Below are 17,646 nucleotides of genomic sequence, written 5' to 3' on the forward strand. Positions count from 1 at the left end.
TTTTCAGTTTTAAATCATGTTATTCTATGTTTGCGTTTCCCCAAGTGGAAGATCATTTTATATCATTAAGTGGATTTCTTCATTACATTCATATCAAGTACATCAGACAACACAAACTAGTACTCAGGTCCTTACCATTAAGTTGAACACTACACTTGATACTGAGGTCCATGACGAAGCCTGTGTATTCTCCACTGTGGGACATCTGCACTGAGGGGATCCACAGTGTCAGATTTCCTCTGTTCAGGTCTTCACGTCTGACTGTTGCATCCATCTCTGCATCATGCGACTCCTGTTGGTGTCGATAGGAGTAGACGACCACACTCGGGTTGGTTCTTGACCAGTCCATGGTGAACGCAGACAGGTTGACAGGGGGAACCACATAAAACGGGAGGATGACATCATCACCTTCCTTTGCATCAATTTCCGTAACTGGGCAAATGGCTCGAGGTTCTTCTGGAGAGGAACAACAACTTGAGTACCTTTGAATTAAGGTCACGATCTCATACCTTAAAACAGCAGCCGTTTCAGCTGAACACTGCTCCTGGACCCGTTTTATACTTGAACATAGAAGTTATGTGCTGTCCCCCGAGAATAATCAGCGAGTTTGCTCAGGTCACGCACGCCAAACGGCTTTTCCTAACAACAACAAGTGAACAGCCCGCCCTGCTAATGCCGTATTGGTACCCACGAGCTAAACAGCCAGCAAAGTGCAAGTCAAGTTACCCTTCAGAGCTCCATCAGATGACGGAAAACACACAGCTATGCATGACATGAGGAGGAGGTCGCGTGGGGCACAAAGACGAACACACGATCTCATCTTGTTTCACAAACCGGTTTAGCGCGCGACTTCATTCAAGCTCGCGCAGCCTGAAAGGGGAAGTTACGCCAGCAGCCGGCGAAACCTACGTCAGTCTTCCACCACGTGCCGTTTTCACACTGACCCATCAGCCCTCTCCTAAAAGATAACCGGACCAATAACTGACCCCCGCCTCAGCCGCTTACTTCCAACACCCCGCTTTTGGTCCGGTGTGTACGAGTCTTTCAGAAAGTACACACCCTACTGTACAAGAGTCTCGAGCCACCAATCATTTCTGTTTTGAACGTCAGCTGCCGATTGTGTGGTTGTACTGCACTGCTCGTGTGTCTGGGATCACTGCCATGCTGAAGTCAGATGGATCCCAATCAGTCAGCGCCTTTCTGCCACTCCTTTTGTTCTTCATTTGTCCAGTTGCAAGGACACACTGCACAGCATGAGGAGATGATGGCACTGGTCTTGGTCTAATAAGTCTTTGAGAATGGCCTCGTAGGTACAGTCACGCCTGGTCAAGAATCCAGCGTCCAAAATGTTTTTTGAAAGACCTTAAAATAAAACTATTGCTCAAGACGACTTAATACATTTACAACAACATCCAGATACTTGGGGGCAAAAGAATCCAAAACTTGTGGAGTGGTTCGTGACTTTCTGCACAATGCTATGCAACAGTGCAAAAACCAAACAATCTGTTCTCAGCTGAGTAAAGTATATTCAAAAGACCAATGTTATCTTCTGACCTGATCCCAAACCTTTAGAGAATACTTACTGAATAACCCGGAGTCTTCACTGTCATCATTACTGGGGAAGCTACCACACGAGGCTTTGATAACAGTTTAAAATGTTGACAGCAAAAGTTCACAAATTAAGAAACTCTGATTTCCTCGCAAATATTTGTCTCCTCGCCATCAAAATGTTTTGAACAAAAAAAAAATTCAAGCAATTCATGCAACCAATAAACACAAGCAGCATGCAGGAACATTGCAGATTTACATTTACAGAAATAACTCTCACATTTAGGTGGAAAACAATTAAAAACACGTTACCCAGTGCACGCAGAAGAACAACTCTCCCTCCATGTTACACGAACACATGACAACGCTCCTCCCCCGACTTCCTCGTCCTAGCTGAATTTCGCGCCTTTTAGAAAGACTCCGAACGCTTATTGGCTGACTGTGGCGCGTACTTACGTCGCGGACGTACTTTTTGGCGGAATTTCTTTTCAAAGAACTTTATTTAAAACACGATTGGACAAACTGCTTCTTTAAGAAGTTTCCCGTTCACGGAAAAAAAAACATTACGCAAATCCACCGTGCTGGTGTACAGAGAAAAAAAATACAATCTTAAAAACATTATGGAGGACGCTGTATATTCAACCAACACATCATGATTTTTAGCAGAAGTATACTTTCAGATTGTTTGATTGTTTGTTCTGCCTCTCAGAGTCCCAATTCATTTTTGGAATTTAAAACATAACCAGTAAGTCACTCGGTGATTGTTCCCAGATCTGTAACCATTAATTTACTTAAAAGACATCAAGGCCAAATTGTTGAACAGAGAGACAATGTAGTTAAAACAAAAGAAAGAATAAAATGAGTTAAAATGTTACAAAACATCCATGTATAAAGTAAGCATACGCTTATATAGAATAGAATGCCTTTGTTGTCACTATACAGATGTACAATGAGATACAGAGCATCAGTGCAAACATGTAGAAGGAAGGGGGGGCACAGTTTATGCATATACTTATATACATAAATGGCTATACAACATATATGTGCAACAGACACACACACACACACACACTGCAAAGTGCTACATACACTAAACAAAAGCACACACTATTCCAATATGAAATACAATACAATAACACAGATCAAATACGAGTCTCTAAATGGGAACAAGGATGAGCTTTTAGAAACGCTTAAAACGATCCAACGTAATTAATTTGAATTAAGTTGTACTCAAACCAGCTGTAACGTAATGAGAGCAGCTTGAGAATCTAAAATCATTTTGATTACTCAGCCAATCAAAGACAAGCACAACATTGTACTTCACTCGTTTCTCAAGAAGCCTTGTTCGTGTCGTATTTCATTGTTGAATTCTCCAAAGACTGAAGTTCAACGTGGCTTGAACGGTCCACTCCTCGTTTCTGCCCTGTCAGCTTCCCCACGCATTGCCCTTGATAAACACGCAAACATGGAAAGACGCACTTGTAATAATTGATGCAAAATGGAGTAAAAATGAGAAAAAAAGCATAAAAGAAACTTAAGTTGTCTTCAGACATTTCAAGTTGAACAATAAAAGTTTGTGTTTGGCTTATGTGTTTTATTTACATTTAATATCAGTGTAATGTATAATTTTGCTACATAATTTTACGGATCTTTACACATTTCTTCAGAAAAAATCCAACGACAGCCAGGAGAAAGACGATACCAACAGGAAGGAGAACGGCAAGACGTTTATCTGAAAGAATCAGAAATTAAAAGGCAAATTAATGTGATGCCATTCATGAATTATTATTACATTTAGATCATTTTTAATTCAAATGTATTTTATAAAACCTTGTAATTACAAATTTAGCACAGTTGTTGGCTGGAGGGAAGCTGAAATGGGTCAAGCACAGACGGCTGTGTCAGGATCTGAGACTTCTCTTCCCAGTATTACTGCCTGCACACTAACAGAACTAACAGATAAGCAAAGAAATTAAAAATAAATAAAATAAATAAGTAAAGCAGTTGGAACAGGACACCAAAAAAATCTGCTGCTGAGGAATTTTTCAAATATCATGTATCAGTGTTGAAGCCAGTTCCTTTCACTTTCATTGTGTTTAACTCTGATATGTAATGGAAAAGTTTTGCAACAATGTGAATGACAACACCATGGAGATGAGTTGTGCAGTCTGGTGACTGGTGGCATGCTGACAACAGCAGTTTTTGTGAATTTTAACGCAACCTTTAAAACTTAGGTACTTTCAAACCTTGACTTGACAAAGAGGAAGCTAGCCCTCTACACGACTTCACGTGTAACCCACTTCTCTAGCGCATACACGAGTTTTCACAGGAACTGCATGCAGCCAACAAGGCAAAAGTGAGTCATTTTTCAGAATATAAAAATCAAACCACAAGTTTGGGGCACGAATGAAGAGTTCTTTTATTTTTAAAGATGTTTATCATTCCAGAAAGCTGATCCCTAGTAAAACACTGGGGAAGGCTCCCCCAAGGAAGTTTCCACGTTTTCTAGCAGAGTAACTGAAGCCCTGCAAAATTTTGCCTTCGTCCTAATATACATTTATATTATATTAACTTCAGGCTAATATTTTGTGAGCTATAAGCCTTTGAAGTACACAGGGGGTGATCATGCATGGCTGCAGTGGACTCTGCTATTGCTCTTGATGCATCACTTTCATGACTTAATGGGACACTTAAAAAGAAACCATTCGTCATCAGCTCAAAATGTCTGCTGTGAAGAAAAAAAATAGGTCATTCAACATCTTTTCTCTGTGTTGTGGTGAGGTCTGCATTAAGGTCTCTACCTGGTAATACAAAGCAGCCTGAGCTGAATGCTGTTGTGATTTCACACTATAAATAAAACTAAATTGAACTTAATTAAGCGAAAAGAAGAAAAGTTCAAAGTCACTTGCCTGGATCATTTGGCTTCAGCGTTGTGGTTGTGCTGTTGAGATTTGGAGATGTGGTTGTGCTGGACCTGACATTAATCTCTTTGGTTACTGTAAAAATAAATAAATTCTCAGTATTTGAAATATATGAGACTGTCTAAACATAATAGTCTAAAGAAAATATATATATTTTTAAAAGATAGCATGTCTGATAGTGTCCTCCAAGTCCATGTTAAATTACTTTGGATAAAACGAAACAGAATAAAGTTCTATTTTAATTTTATTGTGTTCCACTTCTCTTCCGTTTATCCTTGTTAGGGTTACAAGGAGAAGCTGGAACCTATCCCAGCTACCATAGGGCAACCGGCAGGGCGCACCCTGTACATGGTGCACCGTGGGCAGGTGCACCGTGGACAGGTGCACCGTGGACAGGTGCACCGTGGGCAGGTGCACCGTGGACAGGTGCACCGTGGACAGGTGCCCAGTCTGACACAGGACTAACAAATAAAGACAACACTCACATTCACACCTGTGGGAAAGTTATAATGATAAGTGGAAAACTAGATTGCTGTGAAACTGAACATCAACACAGAAAAGTACTAAACAACACAGCACAACATCAGCCAAATTCAGTCACATTCATGCCGTTCAAGCTTCCTTTGTGACAAAATCAAAATATACAAGGACACGATGGTTCACTCGGTGTTATCAAAGCTATAACTGTTAACATGAAATAAAGCCCTCACATCTTTTGCATATTATTTGGGACTGTTACATTTAAAGGGAAAGTCACTTTTCTGCTCTTTCTTTAACCAAATTCCAAAACCAAATATAAAAGGTACGTTTGACAAAACTTAGTATCAAACTAAACTTGGTTATTTAGAGTGTTTACCATTAAGATGAACGATGCAAAAGGCTTTCAGTTTTGGCACAAAACACCTGTAACGCCCGCTATCAGACAGGCGTGCTGAGAAGATCTGCAGGGTTAGATTTCCTCTGCTAAGGTCTCCAGAGTTGATACTTGCTCTGCTTCTATAGCTCGCCGCCTGTGCACCATGATTTTCCTGCCCGTGTCGCCACGAGAAGGCAACATCGTTCAAGTCCGTTTGTTTCCAGTCCACGGTATAAGCAGACAGGTCAACTGAGGGATCCACATAACATGGTAATGAGACATTACGACCTTCTTCTGCCTGAATCAGTGGGGATGGGCAATAGCTTTGAGGAGTTTCTGGGGAGGGAAAAAAGCAACATTTAGATAATTTGACAGTCTCCAAATTACATTTGAATTCTCAACGAAATGTGTTAGTTTATTGTTCAGTAGCAGGACTTCAAGCATTCCGAGCCCACAGTCAGATATTTTTTACCCTAAGAAATTCCAAAGGACCCAGAGCAGGAAGTTTATAGACATCTGCTCAGATGGAAATACCACCTTCCATCTAAAGTGTGACCATAACTGCACTCTTATTAACCGCATCGGTTCGCCATAAAGCCAACAATGATGCAAACAAAAACCACTCCGACAAAATAAGCTGATGATCACGATTTCTGTTCGCAGCCAAAGAAAATGCCGGTGCCGACTCTGGCGGCAGAGCACCACAAATGCTCTACTGCCGATAACCTGTTGACTGATTAAAAGTATCATCATGCCATTAACGGCTTTGGAAATCTTCCTCTCCCTGCTTCTTATCAGTGTTGCGCCAAAAATTGATTTAGTGTTTCCGCTGTAAACTTCAAGAGTTGAGAAGCCACAGAATTGCATCACACAACAGAAGCCATTAGGTTTTTAACACCGGTAAAATCATACAGGCTTACAAATACACGAACAGCCTGTAGTTCTCCTAGTGATGTAAACGTACAAACGTGCCATTTAAATAAGTTGGAGTTACCTGCTGAAGAAAAAACCCCAAGAAAGCACAGCGCGATGATCGGAGCGAGTGTGTCCATAAGGGAAGCCAAAACATTTACGCGGCCGCAGGTTCGTCTGAGCTAGCTGTAAACGAGCTAGCGCTGAACGACGAACCACCTCCCTCCCGTCCGCAGACATCGTTTACCCGGCTACACTGCAAATGTCACTAAATGCCGCTGTTAGCACAAGTTTAGGCACGTTTTTGTTTCTTCAGATTAAATGTTCTTTATAGGAAAAATGTCAGTTTACAGGGAATGTAATGAATCATCAGAAATTCCCTGATTGCACTGCTCAAAAGAAATTGTTTTAAATGCTCTAAAATTCTCCTTTTTATATCAGCTACAAACCTCAGGATAAAGCAGCCAAAATGTACAGTTGCACTGCCGCATTTAGACGCTGATCGCACACGGTTTTCTTCCAACTTTGACTCACTGTGCAAACTCCCACATGGTTTTACGTCGTGTGTGTATATCAAGTATTGCCAAGCATAAGAACCACGATTCAAATAATTTTCCTAATGGTATAAAAGGATACTTCATATTTCCATGGTCTAGGTACAGTATACACCCTCACAGTGGCACTCTGTCAATATCAACTCTGATATGTTTCTAAATAGTGATAGCGGGTCAGGGCATCCAATAACCTTCTTACTATTAGGCAGCAGTCCAACAAAGTTCAGTTAAACTGCAAGAGTCACTATAACATACAGTCTGCTTCTCAGAATCAGAATCAGAAGGGGTTTATTGCCAAATGTTGAGCAGGTTTACAACATTTGGAAATTGCTGCGGTGCTTCAGTGCAAACATACTGTCATAAATTACGCTTAAATAGACATGAAATAAAAATAAGAATAAGAATTAAAAGTGCTAAGTGGATAGATATATACATGATATATACATGAGTGCAGGTGGTGATCAGTGCCAAACATGGAATGATGCAGTGACACAGCGTAGGGTCATGTGTTAGTGGCGGGAACAGTCATACGGTTATTGTTCATGTGTCCGACAGCAGAGGGGAAGAAACTGTTCTTATGGCGAGAGGTTCTGGTGCGAATGGACCGGAGCCTCCTGCCTGAGGGGAGCAGGTCAAACAGACTGTGTCCAGGGTGAGAAGGGTCAGCTGAGATCCGAGCTGCACGCCGCAGTGTCCTGGAGGTGTACAGGTCCTGCAGAGATGGGAGTCTGCAGCCAATCACCTTCTCAGCAGAGCGCACAACACGCTGCAGTCTCTGTTTGTCCCTGATAGTGGCTCCAGCGTACCACACGGTGATGGAGGAGGTGAGGATGGACTCGATGATTGCGGTGTAGAACTGCATCATCGTCCGTGTTGGCAGGTTGAATTTCTTCAGCTGCCTCAGGAAGTACATCCTCTGCTGGGCTTTCTTAATGACGGAGGTGATGGTGGGCTCCCACTTCAGGTCCTGGGTGATGGTGGTACCCAGGAAGCGGAATGAGTCCACAGAGGTGATGGGGGTGTCAGTCAGGATGATGGGGGGGAGTGGGGCTGTGTGCTTCCTGAAGTCCACAATAATTCTAAATTGAAACTAAATGAAGTTCCTGGAATAAGACGTCAGAAACAGGGTGTCTGACTGGATACGTCCTCTGGACAGCATTACGTTGGCCCCTAATATCACTGTCTGGAATGTTGTGGGCATTTTTCTATCAGAGTTCTTCAGCATCCAACAAATCTCTAGAAACACAGCACTCTTAAAACTCGCAATATCCTGTGTCAGAGCGATTCTGGAAAAGTAGTACACTGGGCTGGACGGCTCATAGCAGACTTACCATCCGGAAATCCTACTCAAAAGCTTTTGGCTAAAGGTACAAATCTCAGCTAGAATGATTACTCATATGATAGATTATATTCTTCTAGTAGTAAAGTTGAGAAGAAAAAAAAAGCATTATCAGTGTGTTCTCACCAATCCAGCTTCAAAATCCTCCACAGAGGAGCCGTCCTGGTTGGATTATTCATCGTTTCTGGTGTCACCAGCAGACCTCAGCACCGTACTCATTTGAACTGAGGGAAAGAACATCTCTATAATTTTGCTGCACGTTACAGGGTCTCCACTTTTTCCACAAAATAGAGGCTGCTCAGCCCCTTTTGTGTGTAGAGGCTCTTTGTTGGTCTTCTGCTTCAGCTAATTGTCAGTGTGCACATCCTATGCTCCACCAGCTCAACATGCTGTCCCAGGATGGACCGTCTTATAGGCATCATCCTCAAACTGAACTCACTTTCTCTGGTCTTGTTCTTATTCAGAAGTAGATCACTTCTCCCACTGTGCATTTCGAAAGGCTGATTTTATATTTCACAATGCAAGAGTTAATTTAGAGTGGCCGAGTAACTGTAGGGTGAGATACTATGAAGCTGAAGTTGATAGTGCCTCCATGTTTCCCTATGTCGTCATTCAGAGTTAAGAAAGAAAGAAAAAAATTAAACAAACCTGATGAGATTTTGGAGCACCAAAGACATTTCCAAGGGCTTTTACTTTGAAATCCAGTCAGACTGACTTGAAATTAAGGTAAGGTAGGTCAAACTGGGATGGTCTCACATAATACTTAAAAAACACACACACACACACACACACACACACACACACACACACACACACACACACTTACGTTTTTCTCCTTAAAAATGTAATAAATTTAGAAAGAAAGAAACTATTTAGAAAGCAAATGTAGCACAATTGTAGCAAAATAACATTTCAACACAACGGAGCAAACATTCAACACAATTAATTGTAGATACTTTATTTATATAGCACTCTTAACAGAATAAGAACCACAAAGTGCTTCACAATAATATAAAACAGATACATAAAACAGCACAATCGAACAAACTGCACAACTCTAGTTAAAAGCCAATCTAAATGAAAGAGTCTTAAGCTGCTGTTTAAAAGAATGAATGCAATCAAGGCAATGTAAAGATGGAGGCAAAGCACTCCACAACCTGGGGGCCACCGCTCTAAAACATCTCCTCTGGTCTTAAAACGACCAACAGCTTTTGATTAGAGGATCTCAGGCTGCGAGAGGGAGCGTGCGGCTGTAAAAGATCAGAGATGTAGGCAGGAGCCTCGTGATTCAGAGCTTGTGAAAGCTTAATGAGTGTCAGTATAAGTGTATACGTATACTCTTTGAGACGATCATAACCTCATGCTTGGAGTAACAGGGTTTGGCCAGAGCACTCGGTCACGTCTGGAACTGGTGCAGAATGTTGTGAAACGGTTTGTAACTGGTAAAAGACAATTTAAGCATATTACTCCGGTTCTGGCCTCCTTACACTGGCTTCCAATTAAATTTAGGATCAATTTTAAACTCCTTTTACTGGTTTTTAAATCCTTAAATGGTCTGGTACCTGAATTTATATGCTGCCCCTCATTCACTCCGGTCAGCTGAGCAGGTGTTGCTCAGAGTCCCTAAATGATGGATGAAAGTTGGAGGAGACGGAGCGTTCTCTATTGTGGCCCCAAAGCTTTGGAACAATCTTCCTCTTCACATCAGGAACTCTACATCAGTGCTGGTTTTTAAATCCAGATTAAAAACTCATTTTTATTTACTCGCCTTTGGTCGGCCGTGTGTTGTTTTTAAAGTGCTATATAAATAAATTATGGTAAGATAAAATCGTTTAATGTGCAAACACGTGACAGGGGTTTCAAATGCAACTGCAAAATTAGCCACTTGGGGATTGTTTGCTAGCTAGAATGACAAAATTAGTGAAAGGTAAGTTTTGCTTAACCTTGTAAGCCCATCATAGAACAAGTCTTTACATTTTTGATGCTATAGTGTCAGTTTTTGGAGGATTTCAAGTTGCTAAACATACAATACATACATTACAATCACTGTATCGCAAATTTTAATAATATGTATGCATTAAGTCCATAGTAACGACATAAATTGCTAAAAAGGTGCAAAAAACTACAAATAAATTAAAAATTATATTTTTTAACACATTTTTCTAATAAAAGAGATTTCAGAGGTGAAAACTGTTGCAAAATAGTTCCGAACCACAGGAAATTTATTTTGTATCCTCAGAATTTCATTTCTAACAAACACTAATTTTTATAAACTGCTGCAAAAACAAAAATCGATCTTGTGCACAATCTGCAACAGCATGTGCCTCAAAAATAAACTATTTCCAACTGTGTCACAGAAACTATACAGAAAGTCAAAGATGACTTTCAATAGGCTGAGTGAACTTTCTGAAAAACAAAACAAAACAAAAAACTACATTTCCCACAAAATGAGGTGATAGTTCCTGCTGACAACATGATAAAGTTTATTCAAACGCAGGAAGTGCTGTGAACAGCTGATCAGATCAGCAAAATTTGTCTGGATAATAATAAATTTTTTGTTGTTTCTTGCACTTTTTGCAAAGCCATTAGTGGAAGGAAACTGCAACCTGGGACAAGTTAAATACTGATCTGGAAGTACAACTCCTCTGTTTTAATATGCAAAAAATTATTGCTCTAGCTTATTTGGTTGCACTTCCACCAGGATTTTAAAATAGTTAATGGGATCGTGAACACTTTCATGGGCTTAGAAGGCTTTTAAATCCCTGCTACAAATGGCTATTAAGTAGGGCTGCCACAAATGATTATTCTGATAGTCGACTAGTCACCGATTATCTTTGCGATTAGTCGACTAATCAGATCATCATCCAGCTTATTGCACCAGCTAATGCTATAACTATCATTAGCTTACAGCTTTAAGTGTTTAAGCTTTAAAGATGATAGTTTATTAAATGTTAATGAAGTTTGCAGATTGTTTTGGTGAAGTTTAATAAACTCAGCCGTCTGCTCCTTGCTATCTAAAATATAACAGGACACTGGAGTATATTCTCCAGCATCTCACACTTCTGATAATCAGCTGTCTGCTTGACGTTTATTCAGCTGTGTAAAAACTATAACTTTAATCTCAGCCAAACAGATTTACTCAGGAACAAATAAAATACAGAAAAAAGCCAAACAACAACATTTTTAAGTTCTCTAAGTGACTTATGTATGTTTAACCTGAGTAGCGAAAGACGGCGGTGGGTTTGAAAACGATCTGCCGGGAGTCCGGTGTTCTCACGGCTCTAGTGACCTTGAACCCTGGCTAGCTATCGAGCTGGTCGGAGCGCTTTTGAAAATATGTGGTGTCCTGATAAACTGAGCAGATATTTGAGGTTTACACAGCTACATTCTCACCTGAAAATATGTTAAACGTTTATTTTGTGACCCAGAAAGAATAATAAGAGTAACATTAAAACTAACTACCTGCCACCATTGTTGGAAACTGAGCTGGGCCGCGCTATGAATTCTGGGATAGGTTGGGCCACGACCCATCCTTCAAATCTGGGGAAATGAAGGACGCATTTCTGGGCCGCATTTGTCGGAGTGTTTGAGTTTGGACAGTCTTCGTCATGTGGCTGTAACGTAATCGGCCTACAAATGCGGGCACAGGAGGATGCAGTTCCTGAATTTGGAAACAGCTTCTTCTTCTTCGGGGTTTAACGGCAGCTGGCATCCTTGTACATGCAGTGCTGCCATCTTCTGTTTCAGTCCGTTATTACACTCTTAAATCCTGCTACTTATTCCTGCGTATTTTGGGATCTTACAAAGCATCAAACGACGTGTCGACTATTAAATCAGCCGTCGATGATTTTGATAGTCGACGTAATCGTGACTAGTCGACTGATCGTGGCAGCCCTACTCTTAAGTAATTTGATTTTCCAAATAATTCATAAAACAATCTTACTTTTTTCTACGTTTCCAGGAAATATTTAGTTGCACCTGAGCAACTGACAGAAGGATCAGATGAATGGCCCAAATGGTGGATATTCAAAAAAGCTTCTTTTCTCTGGCCGTGATGATGAGATTATCCTTTCAGTCCGTCAGTTCCTCCTGCTGATGGTTTCTTGAGCTGTTCCTCTTCATCTCCTTCCTTTGCTTTGTTACCTTGGGTTTCCAGCTCAGAGTCTTTCTCTTCAGTCTTCCAAATCCCTGTGAGAACAAGAAAACCAGTTAGAAACTGAAATGATGCTGTACTATCCAAAAGCACTAAACCGAGGGCTGAATTAAAAAGCAAGGTTTCGTCTTATCCAGGTAAAAAATAGCTTCACCATTTCAGTCGGCAGCAAATAATTTCATTGTTCTACAAGCATTAACATGTGATTCTAAAACATGTGATTCTAAAACATCCAAACTGTACGTGCAGAAAACTTGACCTCTGACTTCAAGGTCAAGTCAAGGTCACTGGGAGAAACTCCAGGCCTCGAGAGCCAGTGTCCTGCAGGTTTTAGATGCATCCTTGATCCAGCACAGCTCATTCAAACGGCTAAATTGCCTCCTCAACATATCTTCAAGTTCTCTGGAGGCCTGGGAATCAACTAATCATTTGATTCAGGTGTTGACCCAGGGTGATATCTTAAACCTGCAGGGCACCGGCCCTTGAGGCCTGCAGTTCCCCACCCCTAGTTTACAGGTTCCTACAATGTGAATGCTAATGTTCGGTGGTTGCAGGAGTACTTTTCTATGCTGTGGTGTGCTGGGGGAGCAGCACAGCAAAGAAGGACTCATCCAGGCTGGAGAAACTGATCAGGAGGGCTAGCTCTGTGGTCGGCATGAAGCTGGACACTCTGGTGACAGTGGCAGAGAAAAGGACACTAAAGAAACTGCTGGACATGATGGACAATGCCACAGCATCCTCTGCACACGGCCATTAACAACCAGAAGAGTCTGTTCAGTGACAGGTTGCTTCTCCCAAAGACCAACAGACTTAAAAACTCCTTGTTCCACACGCCAAACTGTTTAACTCCTCTCTGGAGGGGAGAGGGAGGGGAGACAGGAGGACAGAGGAGGAGGGAACAACTAAGCTGTAGTGCCTCTTCACTGTGCAATACTTAATATCCAACGGAGCAATAGACTCACAGTACTTGAAATGTGCAAATCCCTTGCATTCCTATTTATTCTATTTATCCCTTGTGTATATTTATATATATGGTATATTTCTGCTCACATTCTGTAACTTCTGTCGGTGCTGTGCTATTGGAAACCGAATTTCCTGGAGGAACCAACCCGAGGGATTAATAAAGTTGTATCTAATCGATTGGAAAAGTTAGTGTTCATCCTTCAGCTTTACTGTGCTAATGTTTATATTATACTAACCATAGCTGTGTAGCTGGCACCACCAAGCACATCATTACATACCAGCTAGCTCAACTTCAGTAACCCTACAAACGTCACACTGCTGTTTAGCTTTTTATCTTTATTTGTGTGGGAAGTGACAGCAGAGGTGCACGTTTGAATTTTTCAGAAATCTCTCAGTCAGAACGTGGTATATTATATTTAACCAAAAAACAAACAAACAGTTTATCTGAAGATGGTCAGGTATAGGGACAGGCCTGAAAAATGAGTGAAAAAGCAGCCGATGATCAGACAAGTAAAGAAAAGAACTGGTGCTCAAGACCACAAAAAAATAAATTAAAAAAACGATAATAAAATTAACTAAACACATAAGTAAGAAGGCAAGAGCGTCTGTCTCATTGGAACTAACGTACAAATAAATATGAGTGATTCAAGACTTTGTAGAGTCACTTTAAACGGAAGCTGCAACATAACCAGCCGAACCATCTGGAAAGTTAACCAGACGCACCCACCTGGAGACCAACAACACTTCACATGGGTGGATTTTCAGAAAGCCTGGCTGATGGCCAGAGTGCCATTTATGTGTTGAGCTTAGAAAACACTAGCTCCCATCTGTTTTATATCCATGTCGTCTAATGTTTAACAGTATATGCTTATTATGGATAGCAATAGTGTTTGATTAAAGGTACAGTGCGAAATTTGGAACTTCAAAGAGATTAAAAAAATCTAATGAATTAATTTTAAACAAAATGAAAGTAAACTATGAGCACTCAGAAAATGAGCACAATTTAGCATACTATAATTTTATAAGAGATGGAAATTAGAAATGGTATCAGTGAGGGGGTACAACCTTAATGTGAACGATATTTATCTCATCATGCGCAGAACTCACAAAGAAGCCATCGCACACGCAAGAGCGCCTGGTTTGAATGTGCTGCTACAGTTTCACAGCGCAGAGAGCTTCCTGCGCTCGGAGAGAAATCCTGCTTATGCTTTTAAACTTACTTTTGCTGTCTGGAGGCAGACAAAGGTAGACGGGGTCCTAATGTGATTGGTCACTTTGATCGACACTTGAGGTTACTGCGCTAAACTGAGTTACACTGTGACAGGGACAGAAAAGCTGTTTTAAACTGCATTTGTTTAGAAGTTGAAAAATAAAGGTTGCTGAATTAATCATCAGCAGTTACGGTTTGTTGTACATCAGTGGAAACACTGACAACTGTCACTGGACTATTTAATGTTAATTTAATTCTAAGGTTAGTTCTGAAGCCTCTGCACTGCTGCCCCATTAATCTGTTGTACAGTATTACACAGCTTTTAAAAATCACAATGAGAAGCACACAACAGGAAAAAGTCGAGTAAACGTAATTTTATAAAATGTGTTTATGTTGTTGCCATCTGGCTCCAGAGCTCCACACACCGTGACCACAGACAGTCTGTGGGGTGGACAGCAGAGCAGGATGTGACACACTGTCTTTGGTAAGTAGCTCATTGGGCTGAGATAGTGTCTGATGAACAGTTCAGGTTGTTGCCATCATGCTGTATAAATCTAAAAGGTCATATAACTATAACACACTATGCTTGTAGCTGCTGCATGCCAGGTGTTATCTGCTGTTTACAGCTGTGGAAGAAGTACCCATCCTAAATCCTATACTTATATGAAAAAGTAATACTACAGTACATGTGTAGTCTGTAAAAATACATTTTTACTGAAGTAAAAGTACAAATATTCTGCATTAAAATATACTTCAAACTCCATATAAGTGTTCAGTCATTAAAGTGTACACCACTGATGGGACTAATTCACTGAAGCTAAAAATCACACCACAATTAATTAGTTGATGTATATTTTATATGAATCTAATTCTGCGACATATGATTAGAGAAGTATTTGCATTTTTATAGTTATATTTTATGAATAAAGCAAAGAGTTGATCTGTGCTACATATCAGTTGTGAGGATGTGTTGATGTTTTGAAAGCGCAGTTTGCTAGTTTAGCTACAGCAGTTACTTCTGTTGTACTGATTTATGACGGGCTTCACTTTAATGCTGAAACTCATCTTAAAGACTTATTAAAGACTTCAAGGGCACGCTTTGAAACGTGCAGTTACATGTGTTTCCTGCAGACTGAGCAACTTTATGTTGATTGGTTTAAACATCGTTATTTTGGCCAAACTTATAGTTGCCACATTCTGATGCACACTTTCTTTCCTGGTCCTCGTTATAAGTTTTAAGCTATGTAATACTGTACAAGAGAACATACTTTCGAATCCTCTGCTTTCTTCAGCATTAAAGTAATACAGTGACAGTTTTGCCACTGCTATGTTTTCAAAATGTTAACAAGTATGGTTTAAAACAGCGTTTCTGTCGCTGCCACAGCGTACCTCAGTTTAACACAGTAACCTGAAGTGTGCATCAAAATGACCAATCACATTAGCACTGTGTGCTACATTGGTCTCCGCCTCCAGACGGTAAAAGTACATTTATTCGTTTGAGCAGGATTTGCCTCTGAGTGCAGGGAGCTACTGGCTGAGTGTGAAACTATAGCAGTGTGTGCAATGCAGACTGTCTGCACGGTTTACATGAATTTACATGCGTGGAATTTAAATGCGCTTGTGCATTTGTTATGACGTAAATATCATTCCACACCTTTACATCACTTTTTGTGACTTGTCGTTCAGTAGCTGTTTGTTAGGGGTGCATTTATTAGCGGAAACAAACGAGTGCTGGTTGTTTAAAATAGCCTTGCACCATAACGGAGCTCAGCCTGTGCTGAAAAACAAATAATGAATCCTCCTGTGGTCCTCATTTGATCAATGGACTTCAGCTGAGAAACCAGATCTATGAATCAACTTGACTGAGCGTACCAATTCAAAAGCCTGAATGCAAAAGTCGGTGATGGCTAAATTAAAAATGTAATGCTGTTTAACTCACTGTTCTTGAAGAGCATCAGGAAAACAGGAGCTATGAGAAGAGCAAAGACGGGAATGAGGGCATAATAATGATGACGGATCTCTGGTGCAGGATCTAAAGGGAAAAGCAAAGTGTTTGTAAGGTATACGTCTTGATTTTCTGTTTTTTTCAAACAAACTTAAAAACAAACCGATGACCTCATTGTGCCAGTCTTACCTGTATCTGGCATTTCCTCTGTTGCTGTTGTGCTGGTGTCATTCTCCTTAGTAAGGTTTTGCTTCTCTGTCACTGTTTCAAATGAGGTAAAAACCATCAAGTTGTTTTAATTCTGTTTCTTACTTACCTAACCATATACAATTCCAACATTTATTAAGTAATACCAGTGATATCAAATAATGAACAAGCTCATGAACCAACTTACCAACAACATCAAAAGAACAGGCGTATTTTGAATTTGGGATAAACCATTTGTACTTTCCGCTATCAGACTGCTGGACTGATTGGATCCGTACAGTGATCATTCCTCTCCTCATGTCCTCATTGATGAACTTCACCCGGTTTCTGTATTGTTCCGGCTGTGAATCAAGATCTTCCTTTCCATTTCGACAGGTGTAGATGACACTTGTGGGGTAACTTGTATTTCCATCGACTCGTTTCAGAACCAGAGAGGGGCACTTCAAGTTGGTTCTCGGGGGGATTTTACACTGAAAAGTGAGATCATCACCGTTTGATCTTTCGATTCCCTGAGTAGAGCTCGAAGTTTGAAGTTTTCCTGGAGAAACAAACAGTTTTAACATGAACAAAGACTGCACATACATTGTCTCCACTTTCAAGTTCATGCAGGTACATATGGTTAAAGCGGGGGTCACCAAGCTAAACAAGAAACATACAGCTATCTGTTAATCTGTTTACCCAGACAGTGCAAGTTGTACATACCAAGCATTTCGTTTAAACACACTATTGGATTCGTTCAGGAAGTCATGCAAACTGTAAGAATAGGGACTGTAAAAAATTTAACTTTTCCCTTTTAAAAAAAGGGGGGAAAAAAGAGATTCTGGCATTTTAAGCTAATCGAAGTCAGGGCTGCACATTGTGACAGCTTTCACCATTAGTTCATTTGATTATTGTGTTATTGCAGGGGTGTCAAACTCAAATACACAGTGGGCCAAAATTCAAAACTGGAACAAAGTCGCGGGCTAATGTTAATAATTATTATTAATTGTTTTATTATCATTATCCTCATTAGAATTTTTTTATGACACAACAGTGGTG

The 17,646-nt window shown here is 40.5% G+C and overlaps 2 protein-coding genes and 1 long non-coding RNA gene across 5 annotated transcripts in view; all 3 read right to left on the reverse strand.

Moving 5' to 3' along the window:
- Positions 1-2,074, reverse strand: part of LOC102306160 — a 7,777-nt gene extending 5,703 nt beyond the window's left edge. Inside the window, exons 1-2 of one of the 3 annotated variants that reach the window (XM_042212733.1) lie at positions 727-1,577; positions 136-453 (exon numbers count right to left, since the gene is read on the reverse strand). In XM_042212733.1, the coding sequence (XP_042068667.1) occupies positions 136-453; positions 727-820 (412 nt within the window). In that variant the 5' untranslated portion in view covers positions 821-1,577. Of the gene's footprint in view, positions 1-135; positions 457-726; positions 1,578-1,860 lie in introns of those variants that run through there. The other 2 variants (XM_005944029.3, XM_014340646.2) reach the window with 2 other exon arrangements.
- Positions 2,075-4,458: 2,384 nt separating this feature from the next.
- On the reverse strand, positions 4,459-6,498 carry LOC121811810. Its single transcript, XR_006052775.1, has 3 exons — positions 6,320-6,498; positions 5,326-5,661; positions 4,459-4,544 (listed from the first exon to the last, which is right to left on the reverse strand). It is a non-coding gene; the product is annotated as an uncharacterized LOC121811810 (long non-coding RNA).
- A 5,100-nt stretch (positions 6,499-11,598) lies between these two features.
- The window catches only part of LOC102307081 (myelin-oligodendrocyte glycoprotein), a 9,205-nt gene continuing 3,157 nt past the window's right edge, over positions 11,599-17,646 (reverse strand). Inside the window, exons 2-5 of the mRNA XM_014340645.2 lie at positions 16,796-17,146; positions 16,591-16,662; positions 16,396-16,488; positions 11,599-12,318 (exon numbers count right to left, since the gene is read on the reverse strand). Of these exons, the coding sequence (XP_014196131.1) occupies positions 12,194-12,318; positions 16,396-16,488; positions 16,591-16,662; positions 16,796-17,146 (641 nt within the window). The 3' untranslated portion in view covers positions 11,599-12,193. The remainder of the gene's footprint in view (positions 12,319-16,395; positions 16,489-16,590; positions 16,663-16,795; positions 17,147-17,646) is intronic.

Source organism: Haplochromis burtoni, unplaced genomic scaffold (genome assembly GCF_018398535.1).
Source record: "Haplochromis burtoni strain Fernald_Lab_line unplaced genomic scaffold, NCSU_Asbu1 Contig_389, whole genome shotgun sequence".
NCBI classification, from domain to species: Eukaryota; Metazoa; Chordata; class Actinopteri; order Cichliformes; family Cichlidae; genus Haplochromis; species Haplochromis burtoni.